Source organism: Mytilus californianus, unplaced genomic scaffold, assembly GCF_021869535.1.
Source record: "Mytilus californianus isolate M0D057914Y unplaced genomic scaffold, xbMytCali1.0.p SCAF_8, whole genome shotgun sequence".
NCBI classification, from domain to species: domain Eukaryota; kingdom Metazoa; phylum Mollusca; class Bivalvia; order Mytilida; family Mytilidae; genus Mytilus; species Mytilus californianus.
The window spans coordinates 37,223,487-37,237,090 of NW_026262734.1; the positions used below are offsets into that span (position 1 = coordinate 37,223,487).

The window sequence follows — 13,604 nt, forward strand, 5'->3', positions numbered from 1 at the left end:
ATAAGTGAAAGTCCGTTATAAAGCGGCAAAATCAAAAGCTCGAAAACATCAAACGAATGAATAACTACTGTCATATTCCTTACTTGGTACAGGCATTTCCTTAAGTAGTAAATTGTTGATTAAACCTGGTTTTATAGCTAGTTAAACCTCTCACTTGCATTACAGTCGCACAAAATTCCATTATATCGACAACGATGTGCGAACAAAATAAACAGACAATTAGGTGAAAATGACAAAATAGGGTACATCATTCAACATTTAGTTCTAATCTTAATCACTTTAACAAAAGATCTCACCAAAATATACAACGGTACAAGTATTTACAGTTGTATGTTTGAGTGAGATGTTTCAATGGTTGTAGATGCATGTAAGCTGCATTTGTATGCATGTGTATTTATTGTCATAGAAATATACTTAATGGAAATTAGTGAATATAAATAAATCAGGAAAACATTACATCAGTTTTGTTTTTTTCATTCAGTTCCCGGCTCGTTGAATTCTACCCTCTTCTCCTTTTATATATTAGAAGAAATCTTGTAAGGAATCTACATCAACGTGTATTGCATTATAACCTAAACAAATTCAACAGCTTTTTGGGATTTGTGTCATTTCATTTGCCACACAGTAATGCATCTGAGCATTAGGCATATCTTTAGATATTGGGGAATACTAAATAAATGAAAATTATTTATAATGTCATACACTTTCATTACAACACATACTTTAAGGCTCCTGTTTTCTCTATTTTTTGTTGATTTGGTGCAGGAACAAATTGCTGACATTCTAACTGCCTGAAGTTTAGTTTGATGAAACTAATGTGTTCCTTCTTTTGCTGAAAAAAACAAACAGTTTATTTAAATTGTTTATTAAAGTTATAAAAATGACATGGCAAATGGAAAACATTCAATACAAAGCACCAATAAAATCACAATGATCTTCAGCAGCAACAAACGACTGCCTGTGTGTGACATGAGACAAGTGGAAGGATTAAACATGTCTGTTGGCGATCGACTCTCCCCCGACCTATGACAATTTACTTTTCTTTACTGACCTAGTGGTGTTTTTTTTTTTTTTTGTCACAAGTGTATTATTGACATAGAACTAAGATCCACGTATATTCATATATATTATATACCTGCTCAAAAATATCGTCCACATCAGAAGCCATCATTTTACTTTGTGGGACCCTTCCGAGTAAAGGAACTTTCTTTCTCATGTCTGAAAATCTAACATCCTCTAATGTAAGTCTTTCCTGTGTTTTAGCTTTTTTTTTGTCAGTTTCATCTCTTGTCATCATCATCCGTGAATTTGTTCCGCCTCCTGTGTCAAACTGAGACTGAGTGCTGAAATCGTGCCTTCCAAAAGCCAGTAAGTTTTTATCACTAGGATGTATCTTTGATTCCATCAGTCTATTTCCAATACCTGCCATCCTGAATCTAGTTATTTTATGTAGTCACCTGAAACAAAATAGCACTGAGAATAACAAAACTCATGTCACACGGCGGGGCATACAAATGCTATTTTCACACACTACATACAATGATCATCATAATCAGTGCTTCAGATTCAAAGTTTCTCTAACTTGCAATGAAATCACAAGGCTGTTTTATAGGGTATTTTCGCAGGCAGTGCACAACTATTTTCACCCAAAAACTACAAATGTGTAGAAAAATCGATATATACTAATGAATTGAAAATCATTAACATTTTTTTCCACGTTTCCTAAAGAACGCCTTTCCTTATTACCATCGGATAAGTATCTGTATTTCGGTTAATTTTTCAACAGACATTACTTTTTTTTTAGAGGTATTTATTGTTCAGCCCTATGTCAGGAGGCCAATGATGTAATGTATCTCAAAAGTAAGGGATTGTTAAAATGATAGTGATTTTTTGTATTTTTTAATGTTACAATTAGTTAAATGAAAACATTATTGATGAGTCAGTCATTTAATTGTGGTTTTTATTTTACAATAATCAGTATCCGAATTAATATTTATACGGACATAGTCCTCTTTCACAGAAAACAATTGCTTCGTGTACTTCATACCCATCGTACATGTATAATAAAGATACAATTGCAAATAATAGATTACATCCACTTTTGTGGATAGTTGTCTCATTTGCAATCAAACTGCATCCCGTTTTCTTCTACTCATGTATTAACCTTGAATTTATTTATTCGTTTACTTGGATAAAATCAGAAACTTCCGCAATATACCCTGGACATAAATAACTCAGAGATAACAGGTATTTGGTGAAAAACAACAGGTGGCTGAAGTGATATATGGAAGAAAATTCAGTGTTTCTTACAGGGGTTTTTGGCATGCTTAAGCGCAATATCCTATTTTCACGATGCCTTGACCATTTTTGTGGAAAGAAAAATAATGGCACCATGCCGTAATTAAAGATTGATTCTGTCATTCATCTTATAGGTTAAGAGCATTTTGAGTAATTTCCCGTTGGACGAAATCAAAATTGTTTGGCCGACTTTTTTTTTAATTGATAGTTATGTTTGAACAAATTTGAAGCATCCGAGTACAAATACGGTTCATGATTTAATCTAATTAAGGACAAAATCGACTGTACCTATGCGAATTCAGTATGTAGACAATTTCAAAGGGAACAAAGCGATCGTTTGAGTTACAATTTTTCGATGCATTGGATAAAAATTACGTAGACCATCAGCTGTTTTTTTTTTGTTACTCATTTTTAAGTACGACCACTTTTTGTATTTGGTCGGATTTGGTGTGAAATTATAAAGGCTTTTTTGCATTTATCTTAATGAAATTAGAGTTAACAGAATAACTCATTTAGTTTTGACACCATTGAATAAATAATAAAAGAAACCGTAGCATTTGTTGGGGGGGGGGGGGGGAATGAATCGCCTAAAAAGTTGTGTACTGATGAAAGCCAAGGTTTTGGTAACTTTGATTGGTATAAACATGTCAGATCAAAAACGTATTAGTTTATCATTGTTTTTTGTAGCTAAAAGCAATGCATACAATTTAAGCTCTTGGTCATGCAAGTCTCAACACTTTCATTACTTTCTGTCATGTAGTGTTGACGTTTTATCGATATTTTTAACCATGTCATAAAGCAGGTGGTTTGGCAAGCCATTAAACCAGGTTCAACCCACCATTTTCTTAAAATGTATTGTACCAAGTCAGAAATATGGCAGTTGTTATCACATACTTTGTTTATATGTGTGTTGGTGTTTGTTTTTTGTTGCACTTCGGTGTTCCTGTTGTTCCTTTGTTTTCCATTTATAGTTGATGTGTTTCCCTCAGTTTTGGTTTGTTACCCGGATTTGTTTTTTTCACAATCGATTTATGACTTTTTGACACCGGTATACTTCTGGTGCCTTTATTAATTCATATCATAGCTTTAGAAAATTAGGGATCCAGAATTTAAATTCATAGGAAATTATTGTTTAATGAGGCAGTTGTACTTTCAAGATTCTAATAGCAGCGTCTTGAAGCGATACTTTTATTAAAAATGGAATAAAATTAATAACCGTACATGAATATCTATATTTCTTACTAGTAGAAATGAAACAAAGGTACCAAAATGTATAGTTTGATGAAATTCCTGTCCATAACAGTGCTTTCATATTTACACAAAATGTATGTAAATGGTGCTCTGAAAGTGTAGTCCTCCACAAAAGGTTTGACCTTCAGGTGTAGCCGATGGCGCTAAGAGTGCCTCTCAAAAGCTTATAAGTTCTAAAATTACCCAACTTTGTCAAATCAGTTGAAGCTATCTGGGGTGGTTTTTAAATAATATATTGTGCATAAAACTTTTCATAGAGACATGTTTAAACCATCGTAAACACATCAAACAAAGGATTTTTAATGATTTGAATAAGTATATTAAAATATGCTGCTTAAACTATCAAAATTTTAAAATGTTCACTTTTCAAACTTTTTCCTCTCTTGACTCATTGCTGAAGACCTTTGGTTTTGCAACATTTGACCTCACCCAGAAGTTGTCTAAGTAGCTGCTTTTCTTGGACTAAAAAATGATAAGGTGTATTGATTTCACCTTTGTATATTCTCTCTTTCTCTTTTGTCAGGTATTCAAGCCTAACGCACATATTAAAAAAAAAATTACCTAGTGATAATTGCTTTCTGTGGATTGATTGTTCCCATATGGTGTTAATGCTTTAAAAGCTGTAAAACAACTGTGAACATAAACTTGCTGATGAATGAAGTTCCTTGTTTCGATTTCTGTATTGTCACGTTCTCGCTTTAACACTTTTTTTACTTGAATGACAAGTTTATTTATTATCCATAGAGAAGCTGTTAGACTTTATATATATTGATGAATACATTACCTAGCACAAGCTTACATCTCAATTTATTCTAATAAGCAAGGAAAGTCAAGATGAAAAAAACAATATCAAAAGACACCCGGAAGTTTATTGTGCTGCTATGCGCTGCTGGATCAATATAGGGGACCGAGATAACATTAAAAGTAAAAGTGAAGATTGTGATCAACGTCTATCAGAATTGCAAACAATATCACAAAAATCATTGTATAATTTATGTGTTTCATAAATAAATAGAATATAAGACCAGTGAAAAAGAAAAACTCTATATATTAAAATGGCTTTTTTTTGTGTTTCTTTGAATGTGTGATTTTTCTTTTATTTTGCTGTACATGTTCTGATGTTTTGTCTTGGATGGATACCCCATAAATAATTATGTTTTTCTATTATTTGTTTACATTTGCGAAATTAGTTAAACATATGTTTTAATATGATATAGTATAGTAAACAACAGACATATATATAATACATTGTCCCCCAAGGACATAATTTCATGACGTTGTATCATGAAATTTTGTCCTTATTTTTAAAATAATGTGCAGTGAACGATGAAATTCCATATTTATCTTATAAATGAATGGTACGAAATTTTGTCTTGTTAAAGGGATGTTATACAAGAATGTATATTGAGATAATATTTTATAGATGAATTGTCATGAAATTTGAACTCATGAAATGGAGGTTATAGACATTTAATATTTCAGGTAATGATATAATTAAACAAACCTGCTTAATTAATTGATGCAAAACACACAAACAATTAAAACAAACATTCCGATAAACCAACAATTTCATTGCAGAGGAATCCTCAGATGAAACATAAATAGATTGTTCAAAGACAGTGTTTCACAGTCAAAAGTTTTCGTGGACAGAATTTCACAGTGCAATATTGTCATTGACAATATTTTAATGCGCAATATTGCCCAGAATGTGTTGACAAAGTTTCATCGACAAGGACACTATTTCATAATGAAATGGAAAGTTTTTCATGGTGAAATACTGTCCATGGACAATATTTTATATGAAATTTTGTCCGACGGGCATTTTTTCATGGAAGACATTATGTTATGTAATACATAGAATACACATCAAGACATAAGAAGATCTGGATGGCGGGTTCTTAATATCTGTATTACCATCGTGGATAGACAAGGTTGATGAACCTTCTTTTTAGAAGTATTCTTTATATTTTTAGGATTTTTTTTCTTTATATTTAAACGCATATTCTGTAATATTCTCATTATTTTACTAATATTTTTTCTGTAATTATATGATTTCCTAGTTCTGTACATAATTCAATTCTTATTCAATATTTTATCACTTAATTTCTTTGTTTTCCACTATTATTCTGTATACTTATGCAACCATCAATTTTACCAGTCATAGATTCAGTATTGAAATATAAAATTTGGTGACATACTAGTAGTCATTGTCATTGAAATATTTAATATATTTGTATTCTAGCTTCAAAGCATAGTTTTGGGCACTAAAAATAGAATTTTATTTAATGTTAAAATTCTGTTGTCGTCTTCCTTTGTAAACTACTATTGTCTAGGATAAATCAAACACGATGAACAAATGTTTTCTTCCGAGGATATCACCAGCCCAGTAGTCAGCACTACGGTGTTGACATGAATATCAATTATATGGTCACTTATATGAATACCCTGTTTACAAAAGTATATTTTTTTTTCGAAAAACTAAGGATTTTCTTATCCCAGGTAAAGATTACCTTAGCCGTATTTGACACAACCTTTTTGGAATTTTGGGTCTTCAATGCTCTTCAACTTTGTACTTGTTTGGTTTAACAACTTTTTTTATCTGAGCGTCACTGATGAGTCTAATGTAGACGAAACGCGCGTCTGGCGTATTAAATTATAAGCCTGGTACCTTTGATAACTATTTACACCACTGGGTCGATGCCGCTGCTTGTGGACGTTTCGTCCCCGGGGGTATCACCAGCCCAGTAGACAGCACTACGGTGTTCACATGAATATCAATTAGATGGTCATTGTTATAAATTGCCTGTTTACAAAAGTATGAATTTTTCGAAATACTTAGGATTTTCTTATCCCAGGCAAAGATTACCTTAGCCATATTTGGCACAACCTTTTTGGAATTTTTTATCCTCAATGCTCTTCAACTTTGTACTTGTTTGGATTTACAACATTTTTTATCTGAGCGTCACTGATGAGTCTTATGTAGACGAAACACGCGTCTGGCGTAATACATTATAAGCCTGGTACCTTTGATAACTATTTGCCTATGATCAGAACAAGTATAAACCCTCTTTGTATTTGGCCAAAGGTCATACTTGATTTTTTTTCTAATCATTCTCTTGCAAATGGAATGAGGTTCATTTCGTTAAACTCATCCTTTATAACCTTTTTTGCAACACATTCCATATGTGAGGCAACAGTAAACTGACTAGAGGTCAACCTTACTAATGTAAAAGAAATGACTCCATATCAGTCTCATTTGAGTAGGATCATTAACTTCATAAACATAGTAAATATTTCATTAGTATATTGTCTATGACAAGTACATGTGTATACCGGCGAATATACTCCCTTTGTATACAAAGGAATATAACATAATTCAAGGTCATTCTCGATTGTCTTATCTATATCAAAATTATTCTTTACTTGAGGGAGAATAACCTCAGTACGTCTGGTTTTGTACTAGAAATTTTTCCAAAACCAAATAGATGAATTCATTCTAAAGTGTTTTACAATCAACATTTAAATGGGTTGACAATTGGAATGCCCTTTTTTAGTATCTTTCATCTCTCTTTGTCAAGCATTAGTATAAATATACAAAAGGGACCGGGTTTTTTTTTTCATAAACAAAACCCGATTCAAATCGTGTTGTTGATTGGTTGTTTTCTTCAAATTCCTGATTCGAGGATAGCATATAACATAATCATATTTTTTCTAAATGATTCATACGATTTTTTTAGCTGACGACCCCTTGAATTTAGTCAGTTATAAAACGAAAGTATAATTACATGTATGCATGTGCATTAAATCCGAAGAACATAAATCTTTTTAGAATTTTTCTGTGAAAATGAGGGTAATTGATGACCTGATGACGGTTCTTGTGGGACGTTTTGAGAACGTGTTGAATGTCATCACATGTGAACAGGGTAAAATCATATCTTTGTATTTTGTATTGTATTACTTTAAAATATTAGTTTGTCATTTTTAATTTGTGTATTTTACCTTGTATAATACTGCTGACATTTAATGGGAATCAATCTATGTATCTATCTCATCTTCCCAAATAAAAGAAAACATGATACATCGTAATAACAAGTCTAAGTGGTTTTATCAGTGAGACATCTAAAACGACCAGAAAAAAGACAAACACCTAACCAGGCAACCCTTAAACTGAAAAAAATGAACAATGACATTTATTGGTAAATTACAACGATAAAATTGATAATCTGTTGATATGAACATTTATATAAATTTTGCACACAGAAAATGCTGATCCAGTTTACCAACCGATTTTGTTACGTTTTGTCGTATATTTTTCCTATATTTTTCTTTTCTTGATACACGAAGAAACTGTTTTTACTATACAAATCCTTGGTCACGACATTCACAATGTTTCACTCATATTCATATTTTGGTAAATATGTGTTGTCATTGTTACCTTTGAATAACAGGTAGACATCTCAAGAAGTCAAGGAATCGAGTGCAGAAGTTCGTGCATGGGTTGTAAACCAGACTTAATCAATCAAAAGATTTTAAACCGGTATTTGATGATTCCCGATGCAGAGCAATTAGGAATAATAGCATAGACTGCCTCTGTGTTTGCATAAAGTGACTGCGTACAGCGATTTGTCTTTCTGTATACTGCTAATTGTTGTTGGTAAGCACCTTTAAAACTAATGTCAACGTGTCGGTCTAGTAAAAAGCAGGCAATTCTATTATGGTATTAGCATGTATATCGTCCTTAACATTCCTGTTATATTTGCAGCTCGACGTGGGACAGACATCAATTGATTCATCAGCCAACCGATGAAAGGTATAGAAAAGATTGCAGACATAACGGGAACCAGTCAACGAACATAGGGATTCAATTATACTTTGTGTAATCTTTACATTCAGAACAAAATGTATCTGATATTATCAAAAACAAAACGTGTACCAATCAACCTACACCTTATAAGTAACACCATTGCTTAAAATGTGTCAAGTCAAATCTCGATACCTGTTGGGTCGACCAAATTTTTATATAGAAATATTGTCCGATCTAGTTTTTTCATAGATAGATTCTATATTTATAGATTATTTACATACGTTATATTCTAGTTAATTTTGTTTTATGAGTTACAATGAGTTTTTCAACGCTGTCTCAAAACAAAAAGTTTATTTGTATTCGGCTCAATACTTATAAATTACGTTCATTATAATTAACATAACAATATGTTTCTTTTCCCTTTTCTGTATGAGTTTTATGTTTTTCTATATCACTGTGTTATCATCGCTTAATTTCAAACGACCGTCTGAAAATTTTTCGTAAAACGTTTCTCCCGAATTATATGGAGCCTCGGAATCAGATGGCCATACAATACAAACCACATATTTTTTTGTAAACCTTAGGAAGTTTATCTTTTTTATGTCATCCATCAGTATAACAATAACCACTGATTCATGACCCTCTCTGAAACCATGCTTTCTTATCATTTCTATTTCACACGTTCCCCCAGATACTCTCAAGGAAATCCTTAGTGATAAAAATATTACCTTTCTGCTTGAATGTATTGCTTCCACGATGCACTCGGCAATAGGCGTTTCACCTTTACTATCCTTGAGATATAAACAAAGGCAGAAGCCTTTCAACTGCAGATTGTCATAGAGAGATTTAATCTATGGTATGTCTTTATGACTGTATGAAATAAACGCATCATGGTTGAACTTTTCCAAAATAGGCTGATTATGCCGAAGTTTCATCTTAATATTCAAAAAGAAATACTCAAATGGAAATCGGTAGCGGTAGTACATTATTCCAAAGAGTAAAGCTAAAATGATGACAGAAGTAATGCTACTTGCCAGTGTTATCCATGGTTTCGTTTGGCAACTGATTTCATATGTTTTTAGATACTAGAAAAGTCCCATTTTGGAGGACGCATTCTATTTCAGCTACATCACTTATAATACCTGAATGGTGAACTGATATAAAAAAACGTAACGTCTTACAAGAGCATTCAATCGGATTTCCACGATGAAAAACACTTGAAGGTTTTATCATGTTAAGTTTGGGGATATTGTCATCGCTAAGACACAACAATCTATTGTATTCTAGACTGATAAGTTGTATTGTATTTGGTTTCGACGGAAGGTTCGGTAGCGATTGTAAGTTGTTTTTTTCTAATATAATATAAAGCTTTTGTGTAAAAGGATGATAGAATAAGCCATCTGGTAGATAATTTATGCTATTGCGCATCAGGTCAATTGGGAGGCAATTTGAAGGGACGTCAAACCGATTCGAAGATTTAGCGTCTTGTGCAGTGAGGGTAATCGTACTAGAAAATGTGACAGAAGATGAACACTCAATATTTTGCAGTTGAATCCTGACTGACTCAAATGCTTAAAATTTTCAATGCCATAAACCGTACCATCACAATCTCGGACTGTAACTTTAGACATATGTAAAACTCTCAAATTTGACCCGTCGATAATGGTTAAATTTGCAATTATTCTCCTATTATATGATTTAACGTGCGAATGGATGTCCAATTGGTCCAATGGTTGAATGGCAAAACGATTTTTCAGTGAATCGTATTACTCTCTTGTCTTTAACTATGTCATGTGAAATTCTGATTAATTTCAAACGTTTAAACGCACAACATTCAAATACTCTATCTCTGCTACCGAATAATTTATTATTGGACAAATTTAGTTCTTCTAAACAATTCTCCATATATCCATATCTTAAAAAAGGTTTTAACATTAGACAAAGTATACTATCACCCATCAAATTTAACTTTTATATACATATTTTTTCAAGTACTGCAAAGTGAGAATGGCCTCATACAAATCCATTTCTATGCTATTGCCAGAAATGCTATTTTCCGTCATCTTTCTATGATTGAGAACCTTGAAAGAATTAGATATGCTGCTTATGACGTCATACGCATAATGAGACGTGTGTTTTGCTATCCCTAACATCTTTGAATTTGGAAAGAATATGAACGTGCCTGGTGCCAGTGAAATCAAGCGATTAAGTTTCTATGTGAAGACACTTTAAGTTTTGAAATAAATTGTCTGAATATGTTTGTCCAGGCAATCCCAGAAATTCAAGGTCCTGTAGGTTTGATAAATTACAAAGAAATTGATCTATTTGGTGTGGTCTACTCAGATCAATTTTTTTAACATGACCAATGAACTTGCTTTATATATTTCGGATTGAAAACATCTATAACCATCGTAGAAATAATTATTCTGTATTGCTAGTTCCTGGAGAGAAAAAGGTGAAATAATAAAAATACCGAACTCCAAGGAAAATTCAAATCGAAAAGTCCCTTATCAAATGGCAAAATCAACAGAAACGAATGGAAAACAACTGTCCTATTCCTAACTTATAAGCGGGACTTTTGGCTAGCCATAAAACCAGGTTCAACCCACCATTTTGTATTAAAATGTCCTGTACCAAGTCAGAAATATGGCAGTTGTTATCAAATAGTCCGTTTCTATGTGTGTTGGCGTTTGTTTTTGTTGCAGTTCAGAGTTTCTGTTGTTTCGTTGTTTTCCTCTTATTACTGATGTGTTTCCCTCGGTTAAAGTTTGTAACCCGGATTTGTTTTCTCTTTATCGATTTATGACTTTTGAACATTGGAATACTACTGCCTTGATTGGTACATGCATTTCCGTATGTAGAAAATGGTGGATTAAACCTGGTTTTGTAGATAGCTAAATCTCTCACTTGTATGACAGTCGCAGAAAATTCCATTATACTGACAACAATGTGTGAACAAAACAAGCAGATATAATAGGTTAAAAATGTCAACAATAGGGTACAGCAGTCAACATTGTGTTATAATCTTAATCACTATAAAAACAAACAAAAATGTCAACAAAGAGAAACAAAATGGCATAAAGACAAAGCACATAAGCAAAAATGAAAGACATCATACAAGAAATGACAACAGCACAACAACACATTGGCGGGATGCATAAGTACCCAGCCACGACAAAAGGATATTACCAAAAATGGACTAAATAGTGAAGTTTTACAAAGACAAATAAAAGAACACTATAACACGTAATTAAAATGATGAACAATGTCACTACATAGAATCTATACTTCAAGACCATCATGTATTATTTGTGAAGTTGATACAGTATATTTATCAAGAAGGTCTTGGTATCTTCTGATGAACATTTTTTTAGAAAAAGGACGAGACGTCGTAGAAATAATTATTATGTATTGCTAGTTCCTGGAGAGAAATTAAACCTTGAAAAATATTTTCATAAAGCGAATTTGAAGCTAACATGTACTTCTAAGGTTGGGAAAGGCGAGTTCTACTAGTCCCTAGAAAGCTCCCCCGTTCAATCATACTAGCCCATTATAAGACAGATCTATGCTTTTTAATTTTCTTGGTTTCTGGAAAGACCATGCGAAAAGAATGTGTAAAAGATTTCTTGAAGATTTAGATCTGTTGTCGAATTTTGCAGAACATCAGACATTAAAGTTATTTTTTTCTTAGAACAATCTATAAGGTTGACGATCTGATCATTCATTTTATTGTGTGTGGCATTTATTAACCCTGTATTAAAATTGATTGAAGTAAAAAACATTCAAATGGAAAAAAAATACGTAATAAAATGTTGTTCAATGTAGTATTTCATTAAAGTTATAATCCTAAATCAATGTTTTAGATAGGGAATTTTTCCCAACGGAAAATCAATTTGAACAAATCGTTTCAAATCTTAAACCTCACAAAATTTCAATACATACATGTATCTATCGTTGCTATCGAACTTTAAAATATCGGACACATTTAATTCTTCTAAACAATTCTCCTTATATCCATATCTTAAAAAAGGTTTAAACTTTAGACCAAGTATACTATCACCCACCGAATTTCACTTTTAAAGACATATTTCTTCTTCGTCTTTGCAATAAGTCTGTTGAATGTGTATTGATAGATTAAATGAATTTGAACAGAAAAGTCACATAGTACAAAATGTATAATAAAGCAGCTTTGTCAGATTTTGTTAAAGTATAAATGCATATATGAAGAGTCGCGATCGTCATCGTCCATGAACATGATGAAGAAGTAGCATAGATATTTCCGTGGATTGGCCTTTTATTGTTGGTCCCTTAAGGTCATATCGTTCTTCGCGTTCTTCGATACTTTTACATGCTTGGCTTTCAAATATTTGGTTTTTAATGTTTCGGATGGAGGTTAATCAAGAAAAGCTCTTCGGACAAATAAAATTTATATTTTGTCGTCGTTTTCATCTTGTTTTCGGTCATTGACGAATTCAAAATTAAACAAAAGATAGTCATTCCGAAAAGATTTTTTTTTTATTCCGATGTAATATTACACTGTTATGACGGAAGCCAAGACTATTTTACAATCGATGATGCTAATAATACCGTACTTGGAATTTATAGAATAGATTTTGAGTGCATGGTAAAAAGCGTCGAACTTTGTAATTTTCAAAACAATTGTACTCAAACTAAAATAAAATAATACAATATCGCTATGTAACTTTTCATTCATATAAAATATATATTGGGTTCGTGAATTATTTCTTCAGATCGATATTCATGTGCACCTAAACCATATCTAATCCGAAATACCACCATTAACTATCATTTTAGAAAAGAACGTTATAATACATTCTTTTAACTAGTATAGTATATACTAAAATAGTTTTTGAAAATGACTTTTCAAGGTTTCAAAGCGCTACAAGGATACGATTACTTCTTTGTTTACTGTAATGCTAATCTATTTAACGTAATTTGGAGATCCTATATCATATAATTTATTTATTTTAATGGCAGCAACATACGATTTTGTAGTAAAATGGAATACATCCTTTAACTTACTAATTAAATATAATGTAAGAGCGTTTTGATATAAAGCACATTGTAAAAATAAGCATTTACCTTTAGAATGTTTTGTCAATCATATTACCTGAAATGAGAGAACTCTATACACAGCTTTATATTAGAATTAAACCTTATTTAAATTGAATTTTAAAATTTGACCCAACGGATTTAAATTACATTTATCTGCAGGAAGTATAATAGACTT

General features: G+C 32.0%; 1 protein-coding gene across 14 annotated transcripts in view; it reads right to left on the reverse strand.

The window, feature by feature from the left end:
* Positions 1-13,604, reverse strand: part of LOC127711413 (transient receptor potential cation channel subfamily M member-like 2) — a 550,384-nt gene that overhangs the window by 197,478 nt on the left and 339,302 nt on the right. For 7 of the 14 annotated variants that reach the window (XM_052217443.1, XM_052217444.1, XM_052217445.1 and 4 more), the window contains exons 2-3: positions 1,136-1,457; positions 723-832 (exon numbers count right to left, since the gene is read on the reverse strand). The exons of the other annotated variants lie outside the window; for them this stretch is intronic. In XM_052217443.1, the coding sequence (XP_052073403.1) occupies positions 723-832; positions 1,136-1,429 (404 nt within the window). In that variant the 5' untranslated portion in view covers positions 1,430-1,457. The remainder of the gene's footprint in view (positions 1-722; positions 833-1,135; positions 1,458-13,604) is intronic. 14 annotated transcript variants of the gene reach the window in all.